The 21,676-nt window shown below is 40.6% G+C and overlaps 1 protein-coding gene across 1 annotated transcript in view; it reads left to right on the forward strand.

Annotated features, from left to right (window-relative positions):
• The first annotated feature begins 9,724 nt into the window (after positions 1–9,724).
• The window catches only part of LOC149118458 (uncharacterized), a 40,175-nt gene continuing 28,223 nt past the window's right edge, over positions 9,725–21,676 (forward strand). Inside the window, exons 1-3 of the mRNA XM_089271947.1 lie at positions 9,725–11,521; positions 18,959–19,006; positions 19,440–19,814. Coding sequence (XP_089128073.1) covers positions 10,945–11,521; positions 18,959–19,006; positions 19,440–19,814 — 1,000 coding nt within the window. The 5' untranslated portion in view covers positions 9,725–10,944. The remainder of the gene's footprint in view (positions 11,522–18,958; positions 19,007–19,439; positions 19,815–21,676) is intronic.

Raw genomic sequence — 21,676 nt, forward strand, 5'->3', positions numbered from 1 at the left:
ATGACATATTGATCTATGGTGTTGGAGACACCATTGAGGATGCCACGCAGGACCATGACAGAAACCTCACATCACTCTTCCAGCGCTGCGAAGAGAAATCCTTCCGCCTCAACAAGGGGAAAGTGACCCTGAGAGTGAAACAACTGGATTTCATGGGGCACCAACTCACTACAGAGGGTCTGAAACCAGATCCAAGTAAGGTAGAAGCTATCCTAAAGCTGCAAACACCAAAGACCAAGGAGGACATTGAAAGACTTAACGGAACTGTTAATTATCTTGCAAAATTCCTTCCAAAGCTTTCCCAAGTAATGGAACCACTCAGAAGACTTACACAAAAGGGAGTCGAATGGTACTGGGGCGATGCTGAAGACAAAGCTTTCAATGAAGTGAAACAACTAGTCACCCAGGCTCCAATCCTTGCCTACTACAGTCCTGACAAAGAGCTTGTTATACAGTGTGATGCCAGCAGCCAGGGAATTGGTGCCGCACTTATGCAAGAAGGTCGACCACTGGCATACGCTAGCAGAGCACTTACAGATCCTGAGACCCGTTATGCCACCATAGAAAAGGAGATGCTTGCTATTGTCTTTGCACTGGAGAAGTGGCACCACTTTGCCTTTGGTCGCCGGGTAGTTGTCAGATCGGACCACAAGCCACTTGAAGCCATCACCAAAAAACCGCTTGACAGGGCACCGAAACGTCTACAAGGCATGTTGCTCAGAAGTCTGGCCTATGACATAGAAGTGCAGTATTCTCCGGGTCACACACAGCACTTGGCAGACATGATGAGCCGATCATACCTACCAGCTGATGGCCAAGAAACCTGCAATGAATTTGAAGTTGTCAATGCCGTCCAATTCCTTCCCATTGGACAAGGGAAGTTACAGAAGTTTCGAGTGGAGACTGAACAAGACGACACCTTACAAGCCCTGAAGAGCACCATACTGAAAGGCTGGCCTGAGGACAAGTCCAACGTTCCTTCCCAACTGGTCCCCTACTACAGCATGAGAGATGAGCTTAGCATTTATGATGGGCTCGTTTTCAAAGGTGAGCGCCTTGTTGTACCCCAGGGACTTAGGGCCGAAGTAAAGAGAGACATACATGCATCCCATGCTGGTGTTGAAGGCTGTCTCAGGAGGGCACGGGAAAGTGTGTATTGGCCTGGCGTGAACTCTGAACTCAGACACTGGATTTCAACCTGCGAGCCCTGTAGGCTGTTTGAAATCTCGCATGGCAAAGAGACCCTCATGTCCCATGAAGTGCCACAGAGGCCGTGGGAGAAAGTAGCTGTTGATCTATTCTCCCTGAACCAGACAGACTACCTGGTGACAGTGGATTACTATAGTGGCTATTGGGAACTGGACAAGCTGCACCGTATAGATGCTGAGACTGTGGTGAAGAAACTCAAGGCTCATTTTGCCAGACATGGCAGTCCATGTCAGCTCGTAAGTGACAATGGCGCTCAATTTACAGCTGCAGAATTCAAGAGAATGACAAAGACCTGGGACATTGAGCATAGTGTTACATCCCCCTACAACAGCAAAGCCAATGGCAAGGTAGAGGCAGCTGTCAAATCTGCCAAACGACTGCTTCGCAAGACTGCCAAAGCTGGAGACGATTTCTACTTGGGGCTCCTTGCTGAACGCAACACCCCATCACAAGGCATTGGAAGCAGTCCAGTCCAGAGGCTCATGAATAGAAGAACAAGAACTCTACTGCCTACAACTAGCACCCTGTTGGAGCCAAGGACACTCAACTCGGCTCACGAGAGAGAGAAATTGAAGGAAGTCCAGCAAAGGCAAGCCCGGTATTACAACACCAACGCCCGAGATCTACCCCCTCTGAGCGAGGGTGACACTGTGCGAATGAAGCCGTTTGTACTGGGAAAAAAGGAGTGGAAGAAGGGAGTTGTCGTGGAAAGGCTCGATGAGAGGTCATATGAAGTGGAGACAGGAGATGGGACGTCTTACAGACGAAACAGAGTTCATCTGAAGAGAACCAATGAGCTGCCTCCTGAGGTTACTACTAATTTACCACCACAAGTCTCAAACACTCCTGACACAACCGGTGACTCAACTTGTCAAGGAGAGTCAAGCAGCACCCTGGATACCGGTACTTCCCTTGTTGAACTCAACCGAGAGATAGCTGAGTCGGACTGTGGTGTGATAACAAGGACCCGCTCAGGACGGATTGTAAAAAGACCATCCTATCTCGCAGATTACAATACTTGACTGTCATGCTTCTTGGCCTCAGTTACTGAACCTTGAGTACTGAACACTGAACCTAACTTTAGCATCGCATGTTTGATTAGTTTGTTGAACACTTGTTATGGTTCACTATTATTGAACATTGACATTCGAATACTAAAGAGACTTAACAGAACTTGCTGTGTGGATACAAGGCCAGGCCCATGATCATTGGACTTCGAAGGGGTTATAGACATTGAACACTTGCCAATGAACATTTATTATGCTAGATTTGCATGGCTCATTATTTTCTTATTTTTTTTTATTTCATATTTCATTTTTACTTGCTTTTTCTATATTGGGGGAGATGTGACATGTTGCGTGACATATCGTTACATCGTTACGTCATTTAGTTCCCGTATGTTAGATGGCGTCAGTTCCATGTGGACTTCACTTGAAATAAAGCCTGTGCTTGTGTTTTCTTGCCGGACTTCTGTTGTCCCGTCTTTCTTGAGTTTAGCTGATTGATACATCTTGGACCTGTCCGGCAAGTCGACCTCATGAGTTTGAACTGGAGACAAAGTCGCGAGAGGTACTGGCGGGTATTGAATAACAAGACGAAGGACTTTTCTGAAAGTCTACATTACTTTAGAAATATATACTAAATAAAAGTTTGTTGAACTGTTAATGTTAATTTTTAATTGCCCAGCAAGGACAAATTAATTACCGTTTAAAATCACTCGCACGGACTTGAAACCAAACTCAAATGGGGTTAGGGAACTCTGATCGACATGAAGGCATGATTAAGAGTACATTGTCGCTTTCAGAGCTGTTGTTCATCTTGCTCATCTTAAGTTTAGTTAAATCCAGTTCTTAATTTGAGGGAACAAGAGATCTCTAGGCAGTTTGAGCTATATTGGCCACGTACAAAATTACCTTTACGGTTAAAGGAAACCTGAAAATAGTAGTTTACTAAGATAGAAAAACATCAAATACACGATCATAAACCATAAAGAAACGAGGATGGTAAAGGATGGAGAAGATTGACCCGGATTATAAACGACGAACTTGAAAAATTTAGGCTAAACTTTTCAAGATGCGCAAACAATGACGTAGCTCCTTTAAACAGAACGTTTCTGTCAATGCATTCGAAAATGGCGGCGATGACGTCACAGGAAAACCAGGAATAAGTGTATTACCTCTTCCAAGTTTCCTTTGTTTATTTTCCTATTTTAGATGATGTTATTCTTAAGTGATTTATTCTTTTGAATAACTGTTTTACTTATTGTGGAAAGGGTCTTTTCGGCAACGGTAACTTACACAAGTAGCTAAATTGCTTAACTTTTTAGCAAGTAATTACATGTAACTTCCCTGGTGTTATTTCATATGTTTAAACATTGCACTATGCGCACTTTAATTCAAGCGGATATTCAATAAGATCAGTGGACATTTCTCATTTTGAAAATTGTAGAATAGTTTTAAAAAATATGTATTAAATAAAAGTTTGTTTAACTGTTGACGTTAATTTGTAATTGCCCAGCAACCAAATTACCACAGAAAATCACTCACAGGAACTGAAAAGAGAACTCAGACGGAATAAGGGAACTTTGATTGACATGAAGGCATGATTGCGACTACAATGTCGCTCTCAGAGCTGTTATTCATCTTTTCTGTTTAACCTATGATCAGACCTAAGCAGCCACAATAGAGATCACGTGACAATGATCTTAGGCTATACAAAGCAGGATTGAACAGTCGCATCCAAGTTGCGTTAACCTAAATTTAAATGTGTGAGTAATTGAGCAGAAGTTCCCGTTTTACCCTGCCGTTATACCTGCATTGTTGTTGCGGGGTTTTTCTGCGAGTGGTTGGAGATGAATTTTGATTTGCTTGATTTGTGAGCAGTAGAGAAGTGATATTGTACATCACACAAAGACGCGGAAAACACTATTTTCGCAAACGGCGAGGTTAACTACCTAAGACAAGGGACCTGTCTGATCATCACGTGAAAAGCAGCCTGCAGTGGCGAACGCGTGTTTACCGGCGTGACCAATCAAAACTACGAGGATGTTTTTGTGAACAATCCCTCCTGTATTATGGTTTTCGTCGTAGCTAAGTCGATAGAGTTACAGTAATGAAATATCCGGAGGTTATCCTACCGTGTCTAAAGAAACGCAATTTCACCATTTTGTGTGGGACTAACGCTCAGAAGGAAATTATTTAGGTTGATTTTCAGCACTTCAAATTACTTTAGAGTAAGTTTTCTACTTTCCATTTACTGGGAAAACCCTTCTTTAGCCAGTGGAGAGTGCAACTGAAACCGAAGAGTCTGAAGATATCCAGTTTGAAACATGAAGTGATCCTGAAAGTGAAAGTAAGTGTTACGGAATCAGTGATGAGGAAATGAGATTGACAGTGACCTATTAACTTAAACGTAAGATGGCCAGACACCAAAAGTGGATGAAGACCAGCACGGGTTATATCGGATAACTGCAAGTAGATGCTTCTTGACAATTCCTCTTTTCCAGGTCTTGGGCTTCGAAAATTGTTTTCAATAGGTAATTGCTAAAAGAGAAATCGAGATGATCCTCTTACCCATTCCCCCACCCAGTAATTCGAACGCTTTCTAGTAAAGGGGTTTCGAGGGGTAGAAAATTCAGTCGATCATTTTAAATTCTTTACAAGGGGATTACACACTGAACAGTTTGAAATACATATATACATTTGTAAAGTTAAGGATGTCTGTCACGGAACAAAAGCTAAGGACTCGTAACAAAAAGAAGTAAATTAAAATTGGATTTTTAAGAAGATCAGGATCAGCAAAAGACTAAGTGAAAAACAAACTTCAGAAAGCGTCAAGACTAATCAGCCTAATCAGAATGGCTAATTTATTGCTATGCCAACGTTCTCTGTTGTGGTCTGAAATACTATAGTGTTTATATAAAACTTTCAGGTAAAAATCTGTTAAAATTATGAGTCTTAATGTTTTCGATCCGTTTGATCATCATCGAAATTTACGGCTTTGACGAAATTTACGACTGACACGAAATTTAGGGCTTAGACGAAATTTAGGACTGAGACGAAATTTACGGTTTAGGTGACGAAATTTAGGACTAAGACGAAATTTACGTCTTAGACGAAATTTACCTCTTAGACAAAGTTTACATCTCAGACGAAATTTACGGCTCAGACGAAATTTACGACTGAGACCAAATTTACGTCTTAGGCCCAGTTCAGACGTCGTGCTTCTGCCGTGCCGAACTAAATTGCAATTTGGTTCGACTGTAGCACGGCAGGAAATCAACTCTGATTCAGACGTCGTGCCAGAGTCGAATCAAATCCAGGGTTTACTGAAGCCTCGTAACAATTCTCCTCCTAACTCCCCGAGGGAACGAAATCTCGCCAAAACACATTGACATAATTTATGAATTTAGTTTGGCGCGACAGAAGCACGACGTTTGAATCGCTGCCGTGCCAGAGTCGTGTAGCACGGCAGAGCTTGTCGAACTTAATTGCTTGCCGAACTTAATTCAAAAGTTTGATTCAGACGCCGTGCTTCTGCCGTGCTTTTGTCGAACTTAATTCCTGAATTTAGTTCGACACGGCAGAAGCACGACGTCTGAACTGGGCCTTAGACGAAATTTAATTTACGAATGATACGAAATTTACGGCTTAGACGAAATTTACTTCTTGGACAAAATTTACAACTGAGACGAAATTTACGACTTAGAAGAAATTTACGGCTTAGACGAAATTTACGAATGATACGAAATTTACGACTTAGACGAAATTTACGGCAGAGACTAAATTTACGACTGAGACTAAATTTACGTCTTAGACGAAATTTAAGGCTGAAATCAAATTTACGGCTTAGACGAAGTTTACGGCTTAGACGAAATTTACGACTGAGACGAAATTTACGGCTTAGACGAAATTTACGACTGTGACGACTGATGATGATGATCAAACAGATCGCAAACGTTAAGACTCATAATTTTAACAGCTTTTGACCTTAAAGTTTAATTTTTGTGTGGGATTTCCCACACTTTGTCAACGCCAGGGATATTTATTTATTTATTTATTTATTTATTTGTCCACGAGAGCAAAGCGTTTGTCACTTGGTTTCTACTTGGCGTGTAGACTGGGTTCCACTAGCAAAAGGTTGAGTGTTTTTGAGCGGCGGCCATTAGATGTGTGATTACTCTTACCGGGTGTTGTTTTTTGGCGAATTTTGACTTGTTTTTGAGATTCGGAGGGAGTCTTAGGCCTCAGGTCTTAGTGTTTTTCAGACACTCACTGTTTTTCAGACACTCGCTGCAGATATAAAATAATGACAAAGCCCAGTATTTTCCTGTGTATTTATGGTTAGCAAGTTGAGGTCCTCTCCACTGACAAACCATGCATATGATTTCTTGATAAGTTGCGTCACGGTGCAGTTTCCGTAGACTCACAGGTTTAAAAGGACTAAATATTTTCATTTGCCTTCAAACTTCACGCTAAACATTTTCACATTTACTGGGCATGTTTAAGCACAAAAGCTAATTTCTAAAAGTATAATTTACATACAGTTTTCTCAGCTGGAAGCATGAATATTAGCTGACATTTGCAATCGGAGCTGATTTATCGTGAACAAACTCCGTGCAACCAGCGACCGATTTCAATATTTCCGCTGAGGAATAAAAGTAGACAACATTTCTATTGTCGTTCCTTGGTTCTGGCTTATTCTTATGGCTTTAGAGTACTTTTCCGAACAATTTCGACTGGATACAGACTGAATTTTTCGTGAAGGGGGGTGGGGGGGGGGGGTAGCATCTGCGTAAGAGCTAAGGCTAACTAATCTATTTTTCTCCACTGGAACTAATCAACAAATCCCAGGACAACTGTAGCTAATGAAATAAAGCTGTTCCCACAGTAAGGCATCCCCAAGCCAACGCGATTCAAAAGTTGTGTTCGGGAACATTAATTGTCCCAGTTGTGTAGCAGGTCATCTGGCATCCCGACGACACAGGCCACGTTATTGTTTATTGCACGGTCCGGAATCACAACCAAAAACTAAACCGTCTCGTGTGCACTTGCTTTTCTATGATGTCATTTGTTTTCGCCCCAGCTGCGAAAAACAAGCCTAACCTGTAAAATGTGTTTACTTCAATGACTCTTTCAATGAACCCCCCCCCCCCTCTCTTGGTTTTTGGTTTTTGTTTTTTGCTGAGTTTTAGTATACGTTGTGAAACAACGGTTACACGGGATTTTGCCAAGGTAACAAAAATAACACATGGAGGAAAACATTTTTCCTTTTCGGTTACATATTAATGACAAACAGAGAAACGTGATTTGCTCATAATACCTTAGACATCAAAACACCAATGCAACTGACCACATTAAATGTCAAGGGCGCTACATGTGATCTTTTTAACGTATCCATGGGTATTAACTACGGGAAATTTACCTCCGGAAATATTGGTCATACTCACTGGTAAAAGGGTCATTTACCACGGTAAAGAGTTCCGTGTAACTAATCGTTAAGGGAGCGAATTTCCTGGAAACTAAAGTCCAAACATGTTTCTCCTGTAACCGTTTTTTCATCTGCAGCCTGGGATCTTATAATCAGGACACTACGGTATCTTTACTCAACATTCATCACTACAACACGACAAAATGTATAAATATTCACTGTAAAGCTGCAATTTCTCTGATTTATCCATAGAGCATCAACTTTTATTTGACTGAAATCCCACACAAGTTCGCATTGCGGACCTATTTTTTACTTTTATCGGGGAAATGTATATACTATAGTGTTTATTCATAATAAGATAAACATCAAATATCCGGAGAAGGAAAAAAATGTCTAACTGGTCACTCCCAATTAAACAGAAACAAGCGATCTACACCGTTTACAATGCCAAACGAAGTAATAGATAAGAAACACAAACAATTTCTAAGAACAAGAGAGCACAGAAAGGTTCAAATGAAAACGGTTGCAGATCAACCGCCTATTTAATGGTGGAGAATTTCCTGTTTCGTATCCTGTGTCCAATGTGAAACTAAACAAGGAAACATTAAAAACTATATCATTGCTTAGTTACTGGCAAGAGAATGTCCAATTTACTGTAATACCGCCTCTACTCCATCAATAGCTTATCGCGCTGTGTAGCAAACAGTAGTAACGAGCTTACTGGTTAAGGAGGAGGCAGCGTGGCCGAGTGGTTAGAGTGCCGGATTTGAAATCCGTAGGTCTTGAGTTCAAATCCCGTTCTGACCGCTAGCTGATGTTGTTCTCGGTACCCTCGAGTTCAACTCCTCGGCTACACTTGTAAATAGCCAATTGGTCTGTCTCCCGCCAGTTGGGATTCTTAACCTAGTTGTGTTTATTTGAATATTTATTTATTATTGTTTGTTTACACTGGTCCTGAAAAGCCCCAATGGGAAGTAGCCAATTAAGTAATTTATTTATTTATTTATTTATTTACTGGTAGGCTCCAGGGTAAAGCATTATTAAAACCACAAACCTTCCTCTCCACCCTCGCGAAAAAAGTTAGACTAACAAATAAAGAAACCGGAAAATAACAACTTGGAACGTGACTCACATCTCCCGAAGGCAAGGCCAAAACTACTCCCTTCCCACATTTCTTGTTTTACAGAGGGAAATATACTATTGTCAAATGTCTATATTTAACTCTTCAGTTTTAACTTGTATTTTCTTTTCTTTTTTTTTTTTTCATTATCTTTTTCATGTCGTTTCTGTTTTACCTTCTAGTTGACGTGAGGAGTGAGTGACTGTTTCCCGCTTATTATTTTATGATCGAAGTCTGCAAAAAAATTCAAAAGATCTGACAGTCCTGGTTGGGTTTCTGCTATGTTAAACAACCCTAAATGGGTCAGCTCGGCTGTCACTGTTTTGCAACTTCAGGATGATATCCGCAACGGCTGGTTTGGAGTGTCACGCCATCAAAAAATAAAAATCGTAACCATTTAATAAATTAAGTCAAGAAGCTAGAATATGAAAGTTGATTGATATATAAACAACCTCGCCAAGATTTAGGTCTGAACAGTTATTCACTCGCGCTCTATTCGGAAAAATGTTTCACCCAAATTTATAGATCTGTGTATGGAGACGTCATGTTGGTGCCTTTCCGAGGGGCACCAACATGGCGGCCGTAAAGTAACAGAAACATCTGTCATCGAGTTTTGCTATTGAAACGAAAAGTTATTACTCCAGAGCTCATACACATTGAATTTAATACTTCTTCTAGAGCAAGAACTGTTTAGTTAGCAAAAACTTGAGCAATAACTCATCTTTTTACCCACTTGAGAGCCTACTGTATTACATTTGATTAGACTAAACCTTCAGGAGGATTGGTTATTTTTTTTTATTTATGATGACGTCACATGAAAACCGGCAATTAAATAACTCACCATTTTTTTACAAATTCAATCGGTTTTTTACATGATCTGCCTCGTCCACATATTTTGCTTATTTGGAGCGATAGTATATTATTGCGTTCGAAGAACGCAAGTCTAATTCTGACCTGTGGCTTTCCAGAGCTGGTTTTCACTCCACATTCCTGTAAGGACACCAAAATGGCCACCCCGCTTGATTTTTGCAGGGACATGTCACGGCCAGTAAACTGGTAACGTTTAATACTAAGACATGTGATTACATGTGATAAGACATGTGGCGAACATGTGAGCATATGAGCAGGCCATGCATCTGAGTTGTGCTGGATCTTTCTTTGACATCTTTCCATTCAGTCGCCGTAGGCTATGCTATTTTGTGCCCTCAGCGTTGGATTTAGGTGAATTTAAACGCCTCGACGGTGGCATTTTTCGAAATCTGATGGAATTGTCCATGTTTACTTTATTTGTTTTAAAACGAACACGACTTTGAAGCGCCCTGGCTTTCCGGATGTTAACCGTGGGAAAAGCTATATTTTGATTGCATTACTTGATTATTTCCAGTCGCGACAGACACGTAGATAGCTCAGTCCTTATCCAGTTGAATATTGTTTGGAATCGGTGGAAAAGTACTCTGAAGGCAAGATCTATAAGAGTTAGCCTGAACCAAGGAACGGCAAATTATGTAAATACTGTCTACCTTATTCATCAGGGGAACAGGATTCGCGAATTAGTCGAACGGAATTTGTTTACGCTGACGATAAACGAGCACGCGAATGTTTGCTTACATTTGTGCTTCCAGTTTAGAATAATGTATGTAAAATTTACTTTTACAAATTAGCTTTTACGCTCAAACATTGCCAGTTAATGTGAGAATACTTAGCACGAAATTTGAAGGCTATAAATGTAAATATTTTCGTTCCATTAACTTGTGAGTCTACGGAAACTTGCGCTGTCACGCAACGTGTCAACAAATGGTGGACTTTGACACTATGATAAATCTGTCTGTATAAAAGCCTCGGTTGTCGATGAAAAACGTTGATTTTAGCAATAGACAGAGGTTAAAAGTCAGCTAGTGAAATCATTTATATATATTTAATTAAGTGACGGTGTCGAACGCACTCTCATAATCTTTGATTACTACTAGTTATATATTTTATTATCGCGCGGGCGACTGGGTACAAAGCAGTTTCATTGGGTTTTTTCCTTCTTGCGTGACTTAAAATTCGCGTGACTTTTCATTTCCGTGACTTGTGAAACGAAACGTTCTTCTCAAGCCGCCATGTTGGACTGAAAATTAGAGAACTTTCAACATTATGCGAAGATCAAAATAAATGGAGAGAGACACTTAAATTCTGTGTTTAAAATGTCTGCCATCGAGTACAACAATTTACTCTTTGAAATAAGTCAGAGGCTAGAAGAGCTGAACGTTCTCGATCGTTTGCTGTTTATGTGCAGAGGGAAGTTGGCGTCTGGTAGCGAGGACATCATTCAAGATGTGTTGTCGTTGTTTAAAGAACTGGAGGAACAGAGTAATCTTGGAGCTGATCGTATGGAGGTAATTAAAGGACTGTTGAAAAGTTTCAAGGAATGGTCTTTTTTCGGAAAAGTTGAAAAGTTCGAGAAGAAAAGGAAGAACTACAACGGCCTGCTGGAGCAGATCATTCGTACACTCGACGAGCTCAATGATGTGGAAAGACTCATCGCGATGTGTAGAGGAAAGATTTCGGAAGAAAATGAAGGCCAAATTCATGATGCTCGCTCACTGTTTAGAGAACTTGGAAACCAGAACAATTTGGACTATGACCGACTAGATGTCTTGAAAGGTATTTTGACTGAAACGGAGGAAAACGATCTCTTGAAGGAACTGGAGGAGTTCGAAGAACGAAGAAAGCAGGAGGATGAGTCTGAGAAGAAGGAGGATGACTTTGAAAGAAGAAAAGGTATTTGTTTTTCTGTCTCTTTTAACATGCTTTAAAAATTCGCTGTGTTTATATCCAGTACATACAGTGTACGTACGTAATTGGGTTTCGGTGCGCCAAACGAAGTGTCGGCGACATTTAAAATACACTTTGAACGTTTCAAAGCAAAGTTTGTACCAGTTTGTGGAAGAAAGTTACATTTACAAAGTTGAATTGAAGCAATTGAAATTATTTTAAAGATCAAATTATTGTAAAGATCAGAATGCGGCCTCGCTTGCTGAATCGATTATTTTTGATCCTGAATAAAATCAACTTCTTGACCTGAAAATCGCGTATCACTTCGCATGAATATTTCTAGTTAAAATCGGAAAATGAAAAGCAAGGCACTTTAATTATGTGTTAATCGACGTGCAGTCCAAACAATAATATAAGATAATAGGAATTCATTAAATGACTTCAGGATTTCAAATAGCTAATTTATACTCTTACCCTCTCCCTTTGTTCAGAGGACTTCAGAAATGACAAGAATAGCTTAAAGTACAGTGTTGGTTGATAAGGATGAGGAGGTATTAAGGTGGTATGGTACCCTCAATATGGACCAAAAAGTTTGTTTAAATATGGTGAAGAAAGATCAATTGTGTGCAATTGCACTCAAGAAGAGAAATTAAATTTCTAGAGTTTTACTCAAAATGGTTGCTATGGAAACCAGCCACAGCCTTTTGAAGAGTGTTTTATAGTATTGACGCCAACACGTCCTGCTCTTTTACAAAACAAGAATGGACTGTCAAATAAGCATATCATGTAAGTTTCTGTTTTGTTCTGTGATATGAACCTACGTTTTGACAGTTAACTCTTATTTTCAGTGCTTTTTACAGCTTTATTTGGAAATAGCCTTATATTTTACCCCACCCAGTGGACAAATCATCTCATGTCACGTGACAGACCTTAAAATGTTACGATTGTTTTGGTTTGTATCATCATGACACTATTGGTCTTTGATGAGCCCAAGTTTCAGAAATTCTACTTAAAAACCTTGCAAAGTAGAAATGTTGGCGCGAAGTCAGTCGGTACAAAGTAAACTTTTGAGAAAAATGCACTTTAAGTTTCTTACACGAAGTATTAAGCATTTAACGAGCCACAAATAGTGGGGGGGGGGGGGGTTGCAGATTGGATCTCGGGGGAGGGGGTGCAATGGTTGTTCTATTTTGTAAAAAGTTACTGCAGTTGTGGGAAATATTCCTTGTCATAAGGGAAATGAATGAGCCTGTGATGGCAATTCGAGGCAAAGCTTTTCACAAATAATTATACCAATCGAGTTGTGCATGTCTTAAAAGTTTTTGCTAAATAGTTTCGTTCATATAAGTTAAAAATAATCTATATTTTTGGTCACGTTCTTATAGTAAACAGTCGTTGCTATGGCCATTGCCACGTGAAAAAAGTGATACCACTGTGTACTTTCCTTAAATTTCACACTCATCTGGAAGGAAATTTGGCAAGATCGTTTCAAAATGTTTTTGACAAGTCCTCAAGGGTCTTAAGTCTTTTATTTCCAAGAAATTGAATTTTTCATGAACATCGCCATATTTTAGGGTACCATACCCCCTTAAACAGTTTGTATTCATTTGGCCACCCCCTGGGAAATTGTGCAATGTGAATCAACACTGATTGTTAAAATGCCTTCACAAGAGCTCGTGGAACTCATTTTGGGTTTCTTATTCCCCCATCTTTTGTTGGTGTTATTGATTTTATGAGGAAGCTTATTCGAGCTTCACAGCAGTACGGAACCTTATTATATGGCTAGCACTGTGAGCGGGCAAGATGAATCAAATCCTGCGCTGTGATTGGCTATCCTGTGATTGGCAGGCAAGATGGAGCTATCTTGCCCGCTCGGGACTACCTACGGTGTCCCGCAAGAAAAATTTCCCTGAAAGCCATATAACAAATCCTTTATTGTCCAAGCTTGTTCAGTCAAGATGGCTTGATATTGGTCTTGTTCTTTCTTTGCAAGTTTGTGGACCTCGGCTCTGTCTCGGTCCATAAACACGCAAAAAAGAACTGGGCCAATATCCAGCCATCTTGACCTCACACTTGGTCAATAACCCATACATATTACACTATCTCCAAAACTTTCTGCAGGGGGGGGAGGGGGGGAGGCTGGCAGCTACTTTTGATCTCCCCACTTTTCTGGTTTCTATGTAAAGAAATCTGTCAAACATTTGAGAACCGTATAGTGAGCATGCGCATAACGCAAACTGTTTCACCGCCATTTCTGTTCAGGATTTGTCTTCGATTCGATAATTTTTTATTCACTGTTAGTACTTTTCAGCAACAGCTCTGAGACGGAATCAGGACTAAGGGAATAAAGGGCCAACTTTGTGTCAAATTAGCGACATTTTTCAGGCTAATCTTTTCCTGCTGAGTGTGGTGAATTTCACATTCTTGGTTGCTGTTCTAGGAGTATCACTTTATTGCAGGCTGCTTTTATTTTGCTGTGGGTATTTTAAAGTTCGTTAGCTCTCATCTTCACACTGATGAAAGGGAAGATTTCCTTTGCATTTAATTTATTCTTCTATAATTTTTGTGGAAAATAGCCTTGTTGAACTGTTACATGTCTGCCATCATATTTTGCGAAGCCTCCGAATGTAAGTCTTTGAAATATTTCCCAACTGTTCAGAGTTGTATTTTTAAACTTTAGCTTACATTAAACAAGCTTTTCTATCTACAGTTTTGTCCGTCTTAATTTACTTATGAAACACCTCATTTACTTTATGATTCCCTGTAACATGTTGAGTTTGAAGGCTAATTCTATGAGTGATTTAAATCATGAAACTTGCAGGCAATTAAAGATCACTCAACAACATCAAGAATAGTTACTAGATTTTTCAATAATGCAGTGATAGTAAAGGTGGTGGAAACCTCCATTCCTTGCATGTTGGTCAGTACCAGTTTGAACTCCTAGATTTGAAAGCATTTTCCTGCTTGAGCTACATGGGAATGCCCAAAATGGAAATGCTGTGCACAGACTTGATGTGAACGTTTACTAGATTGAGGTATTTCATTTACAAGCTATTTACAATAACTTGACCTGCGGAAATAAAGAAAGCAGCTTCTGCGCACGTGCTTTGTCATAGTTTGTACTGGTGATAAGCATCAGTTTTATTTGTGTGGTGGAAAAAAACTCTGTCATACTTCTGGATATCAAAATAGGCCTGCAATACACTCATCTGCAAAGGGAGATATATGTATGAAATAGACTCAGAGAAGGCAAATGAGCCATGTTACTTGTATGTGTGTACTAGCTAGTAATGAGGTAGACAGGCAAAATGGTCATTTATCGAAAACTGACTTTAACTTGGACAAATCTGAGGCGACAGAACCTCCACAACGTTGAAATAGGTCAATTTTGATACTTGGCTCCAAGGCTTCAGAGAATAACAAGAAGTTGTATCAAGTGTAAGGGATGTTTGTTTTATTCCGCTAAGGCAAAGAGATGAGTAAGGGTTTAAACACATCAAATTTGGCTTAAAATGTTGCTTATCAGTGGCTGGTTCCTGTAATGAAAGGACAGTTTAATAAAACAATAAGGAAGGCTAAAATAAAGTCAGATGAATGCAGTCTTTAATATTACTTGTCCCAAATGGCAATTCTTGGTGCAATAGAGGAGCATGGACCGTTTTAAAACTGTTTCAGAGGCAGGGACTACAGAAAGGGCAACAAAATGAGGTGGTAAAGTCAAACTTCCTGCATCTCTATCACAACTACTAGATGGGGCCCTTATTTAAGCAGTAAGTCTAGAAGATCAAAAAAGAAAGAGTCTGAGGATGATGATGAAGAAACAAAAACATAAATTATTAGTTTCAAATATGGACAAAAGAGATGGTGATGATTCTCAATTCTGCCCATCCAGTATTCACATTGATAAATAATACCAGATGCTTTGTCTGAAACTGAAACAGATCTCTCGTAGTAATAAGTTATTAGGTGAGAGGCAAAATCCTCAACCTTTACGTGACAGAAAAGCGCCGTACCCACTGCACTCACTATAAAACGTGCTACAACTCTGTATAACTTTGTCAGTTACTGAATTAAGTGCAAAGAGAAGGGTCATGAAGCTGTTCAAAAAGGTAACCCTTACCAACATGGAGTCCAGAAGTACAGAAATACTTCGGTTTATCCCATCGATATTACACCACTACACACAAAAAAAGAACGAAATTCTACACCGTGATGACTGCAACGGAACATTCCATTTCTTATCCGCATCCCCCCCCCCCCCCGCCACCCCCCAACCTATGGAAGGCAACTCCCAATCTGGCTGAGACCAATCTCGTTTCCAGAGTCTTCCTTCCCCTTGACCAGCTGTCGGAAAACGAGAGCTCTAGGAGCAACCATTTCAGGCGCGCATGGCCGGCGCGCATAGATGCAGACTGCTATGGTTGGCCATTCGTTTCAAAATTACGACAGGGTATACGCGGGTCTTTCTGCCGCGTATACTAGTTTACATACGTTACGTATGGGCTTTAAGCTCATAAATACGACCATTTAGATCGCGTATATACGAATTTTTAAAGGGCTACACATTTGCGTAAATCCAAGCGCGGGGATATGCGAAACAAATGCCCAAATATACGCGTCCTACAAGAACCCATATATACGCGTGCTAAAATGCGCGTGTATGCGAGTCTCGTAAATTACGTTTTATATGCCAGCACTAAATGTGCCTTTATTGAGAATGGCTGTTCATGTATGATAGCAATGAAAATTACTTGGCGGCAGTGGTAAAATGCCTTGTCTTGCTCTATCTGGTATTTAATGTTTGTTACTGCAGCTCTCCAGTGAATGAACTTCTAGAAACAGTTATGCGTGTTTTGAATGACGGTTCAAGATTTTATCCTAACGCTAATCGTCGTGAATTAATGGATTAATCTGTACATCGTTTAGTGGCCTGCGTAGCTTGGCGGTTTTTCGGCAATTTGAACGCTAAGAAAGCGGCGAAGCCGCGATAACGAGCGCCAAATGCGGCGTAGCCACGAGGAGCCTAAGGGGGTTCCTGCTCGTTTTCGCGGCTTTGTCGCTTTGTGCGCTCGCGCTCAAATTGCCTAAAAAATTGCTAAACCGCCAAGCTACGCAGGCTAATCCTTTAGTTAATTCATCGGACAGAGGTACCAAGGCGAATGCTGAGAGGATACAGCATCTAGAATCGCTGGTGAGACAAATGCAATATTTACTACTTAGATGGGAAATGTTTGCATTAAGAGCAGTTTCATGCACCTCAGTGTACTCCCATTAGGGCTTTGCCAACTCCATCAGCTTCTAATAGAAGAGTGGGTCGTCCAGCCCATGATATATCAATACCTCAAGGGAAGTTTTAAGAAACAGAATGTGATTTTAGTGTAAGTCCTGTTGGGTCTTCACCAGATAATTCATCTGGTTGGGTGTTATCAGCAAATGTGTCCTTGACAGCAAGTATTTCCAGTATTACATATATCTTGTAAAATCACTGCGTCCCACATATTGGTTGTGCGTACAGCATGGTTATTCCATGCCTCAACTAGGAGGTTTAACTGGTTGTTAATTCTGGAAAGAAGTATGTAATCCAAACAGAACAGATCGATTATGCTGGTCGATTCCAGGATGCCATTTTCTTCCATCTGGTAGAACAGAGTGTAGTAAAACTGACCGACTTCAATAAAGACTTCTCTCCAGAGACGTTCAATTCACAGGTTGTGTACAGACAACCCAGCAATCGGCTTCCCCTATTAAATCCCCTGTGCCATAGCATAGCTCTTCCTACCTCTAAATTTTCTTCCCCTTCGTCTGAACACACTCTAGAGGGCAATCCATAACTTTGCACAGCAGCTAAGAACAGAGCGAACCCAGTCGCAGCAGAATTTTTTGTTGCACAACTTTAAGTCCAAAGCCCTGTCAAAACCACCATGTATTACAAACCTCCAACTGATAAGGCAGTGTAGTCCATCAATGTGCCTGAGAGAATTGGGTCCCCTGACGCCTTGTGATGGTATTGAACCACCTCAAATCAGACCCTGCTGGGTCAGTTTGAAAAAAACTTTCCCTTACACGCTGACGCTGAACATAGATGTTTCTACTTCGGAAATGACCCAGCACGATACTGATACCAGAATTGGAAAACCCACGTCAGTCTTATTTCTCGAATCATCAGGGCCGGGTTGTTCGAAAGCCGGTTAACGCTAACCCAGGATTAAAAGTTAACCCAAATATAAATTTTTCTCTATAAAGCTGTTTTCCACTGCTTATGCTTTGTGTAGTTTGAGATTACTGAAGTTCAAAACTGAACTGCAAACATTTCCTATCTATGTAGTAAGTATTGAATTTGTCTCACCAGCAATTCGAGAGGCAGAATTCTCTCAGCATTCGTTTGGGCACCTCTGTCCTAAACGGTGAACAGAATCCACAGGAATTTCACGACGAACGAGTCTCTGCCATGTTACGATTAGCGTTGGGATAAAATCTTGAACCGTCATTCAAAACACGCATAACTGTTTCCAGAAGTTCATTCACTGGAGAGCTGCAGTAACAAACATTAAATACCAGATAGAGCAAGACAAGGCATTTTACCACTGCCGCCAGGTAATTTTCATTGTTATCATACATGAACAGCCATTCTCATAAAAGGCACATTTTGTGCTGGCATATAAAACGTAATTTACGAGACTCGCATATACGCGCATTTTAGCACGCGTATATATGGGTCCTTGTAGGACGCGTATATTTGGGCATTTATTTCGCATATCCCCGCGCTTGAATTTACGCCAATGTGTGGCCCTTTAAAAATTCGTATATACGCGATCTAAATGGTCGTATATATGAGCTTAAAGCCCATACGTAACGTATGTAAACTAGTATACGCGGCAGAAAAACCCGCGTATACCCTGTCGTAATTTTGAAACGAATGGCCAACCATAGACTGCGCAGTGAAACCGGATGGGTAGAATACGGTTATTTCAAAATGGTTGCTCGCAGAGCTCTCGTTTTCCGACCGCTGGTCGAGGGGAACGAAGACTCTGGGAACGAGATTGGGCTGAGACTGAAACAAACATCTACATTGCTTCGTAGTGGAGTTCCCGCTCACAGGTTTACAGTGCAATATTTATCCCCGCTCCCTCAAAATGTCCAGAATTTGGATATAGGGTAACTGGAACTTTTCCTTAGATGTTTGAACGTGAAACGAACAAAACGTTTACAAAACTTTACAAACGCTTTCCGCTTACGAAAGTCCGCCATGTTTCTTTCCCACGAACTAGTACTTAGTGCCGCTTGGCCAAATTTCTTAACTGGGGCGATCATAGAAACTTGGCTCCAGGCCTCGCTGTCAGCCCCACCCCCTGGCATTCGGATTTGAGAGAATCTTGGATCTTGTAACACGGTAAGTTTAACAAAATACGTTTTTGTGTGTGACGTTCTGTCTTTTTGTTTCAGCACAAGCAGTTGCTGTTGCTTCATCCATTGGAAATACGTTGATAGGTGGTAAGTTGTGAGAGTTGTTCTCTGCCGCTTGTAAAATGGCTGTTTGGCTTTTGGGCTAGCTATTACTGCAGCTCATTGTAACATTTTATAGGCTGCTTTCTCTGAACTGCATTGGTCAGGGATCTATTTTTTTCCAGCTAAAGTCGGGTCAGAAAGTAACTAATGTGGTCAACTATACTTTCATAAGAATACTTCTTGAAAGGACACACGATTATGGTCTCTCCAACACAAACGGTAAATTGTACCCTGTGAAAAGTAAGTCAACATTTACTACTAGACAAGAACCCCATCAAGTGCCCATCCCACCCCCTTCCCCTCCCTCTGTATTATTATTTTTTGTTGTGGATTCTACGTACACCCGTGCTACCCAGAGAAATGTTGCCTGACCCTCTTATAACTCCATTTTTTTTTGTTGTTCTTTGCATTTCCTCAGTACTAAACATCAAGACAGTATTCAAAGTGGTTGCAGGTGGTATAACAGTAGTGTCTACCATGGAAGTCTTGAGTCGTTGGTCCACGTTTGACCAGCTAGTCACCGCTGTTAATGACTGCGTTCTTCCTGCTGGCACCAGTCTGGTGAATCTAACTGACGGCTGTGTGTGCCTCACAGTTCAAGCTGAAACTCTGTCAGCCATTACTACCTTGTGGAATTTATACCAAGATGGGACGCTGGAAAGGCGGCTGTATAACTTCTTTGTGACTGACGAAGTAAAAGAACGAGCAGGTGGAGAGACAATTGAAGTGAATGTGAGCATCGAAGACGAAGAATACGACAAAGCTCGTTTAGAGTTGATCAGTGAAGCTCGAGGTAACTCAGTTTCTTCAACTTCCTACTCAAACAGCAAAAACTTTCTATTTGCTTATAATAATCTAAAACATCTTTAGACTTCTCAGCAAAATTGATCGACAAGTAAGTAGACAAGTAAGTAGACAAGTAAGAAGAAGAGATTTGGCAAGTTTTACAAAATTAACCCAACCTCAAACAAAAACTTTAAGCCTCAAATGGAAACTTTGATAGGCTCGGTGGTTGCAACAAAAGAGATAAATTCAAATACAATAGACCTTTCCCGCATTCCAATAAACAATGGCGCTAAGTCGAGGTCAGGGTAGACAAAAATACAGCAAATGTATGAAAATGTCCACCCGAACCTCGCTCTGGTGCTATTGTTCGTACGCACTGAAGTGGAATGCGGGAAAGGTCTATTGACAGCATTGACGCTAAAACGTGAAAAGAACAAGATTTGGGACAGAGCACGAGAGTTCAGAACATTTTCTATATCTGTTCGCTTCGAAAAGTTTCATGAAGTATCGTTAACCTGTTTTTACTGACGGATATATCATAGTGTCAAAGTCCATACCTCTGAAGTCAGTGAAGAGGCCCGCTGTATAAAATACGATTTTTTGATACGTTGCGTGACGGCGCCTGTTTTCATAGACTCACAAAAGTATTTACATTACCCTTCTAATTTCGAACTTAATATTTTCACATTAACTGGTAATGTTTAAGCGTAAAGGCTAATTTGTAAAAGTATGTTTTTTAAGTACATTAATCTAAGCTGGAAGCACAAATGTAAGCAAACATTTGCAATCGCGTGCTCGTTTATCGTAAACAAACTTCGTGAGACTGATTCGGAGGAGCGATTTTACAATATTGTGCCACTTTATATTAACATATCCCTCAACGCTTCTATTAAGGAACGAGCATATAGAAACAAAAGGTCAGAAAAGAAACGATTCAAATTCAATGATTTGCAAATGAGTGGGTTCGTGAACATATATGAAAAAAGCTATAAACCACGAGGTAGTCTTTTTTAAAATAGTTATCAAAGAAAACCACGAGGTGCGCGATAGTCTTTACGCATATGACGTTAAGGACACCCAAGATTATGAACTACGTTCTGCTAACGCAATTAGCCAAAGGGGCTAAGCTCTTCTTGTAAGCAAGAGGATGAGCGTTTTTCTCTATAAAAACGTCTTTAGTCCTTTGTTTTATCAAACGTTCTTCATTTGATAATCGTCCAAAAAGTACAGAATTGTGGACTCTTTTTAAATCGCGTTATACCGTAGTCAACCTTATGTCGCTTATGGCCGTGCTCCTTTAGGAGAGAACTGAACCATTTCGTTCTCTGTCACGCTTAGCGAACTGACGACGCGGAAATTTAGGAGAGAACTCGAATGCGCACAATTTCTTCTCGAGTCTTGCTTACAACGCTAAGTTTTCAGCAGGCGTAGGGCCAGGTGATATCAGTGAACCAGGCTCGTTCCCAGTCAGAAAACGAGATAATCGCGGAGTTACAAATACAGCGTACAGAGCGGAAAAACGTACTGCGCAGCTTTCTGCGCGTCCCTAGCCCTACTTGCGGGCTCAGGCAAGAGTTACTCCTGGGCTCAGGTAATAATAGAAGCTGCAATGGTTCGCCATGGTTGGAAAGAGCGGCGGACTGATTTATTTATACTTGGGCAAGCATGAATTTTTTCGGCATTTCACTGTTAAGAAAACAAGGCTCCCGCTGCTTGCTGAGTGGTTCTCTTGCTTTTATATTCAGTGGGTTGCTTATATGGATGGAGTATGTAAAGATTGTTCGCGGATAAAATGTGTCTTCGCAACGAAATTTCTTGTATATTGTGGGAAAATATAGGGTTCGGAAACCGTCATTACGACAATTTTGT

This window comes from Orbicella faveolata, unplaced genomic scaffold, assembly GCF_042242905.1.
Source record: "Orbicella faveolata isolate gen_17 unplaced genomic scaffold, um_ofav_v1 contig_1, whole genome shotgun sequence".
NCBI classification, from domain to species: domain Eukaryota; kingdom Metazoa; phylum Cnidaria; class Anthozoa; order Scleractinia; family Merulinidae; genus Orbicella; species Orbicella faveolata.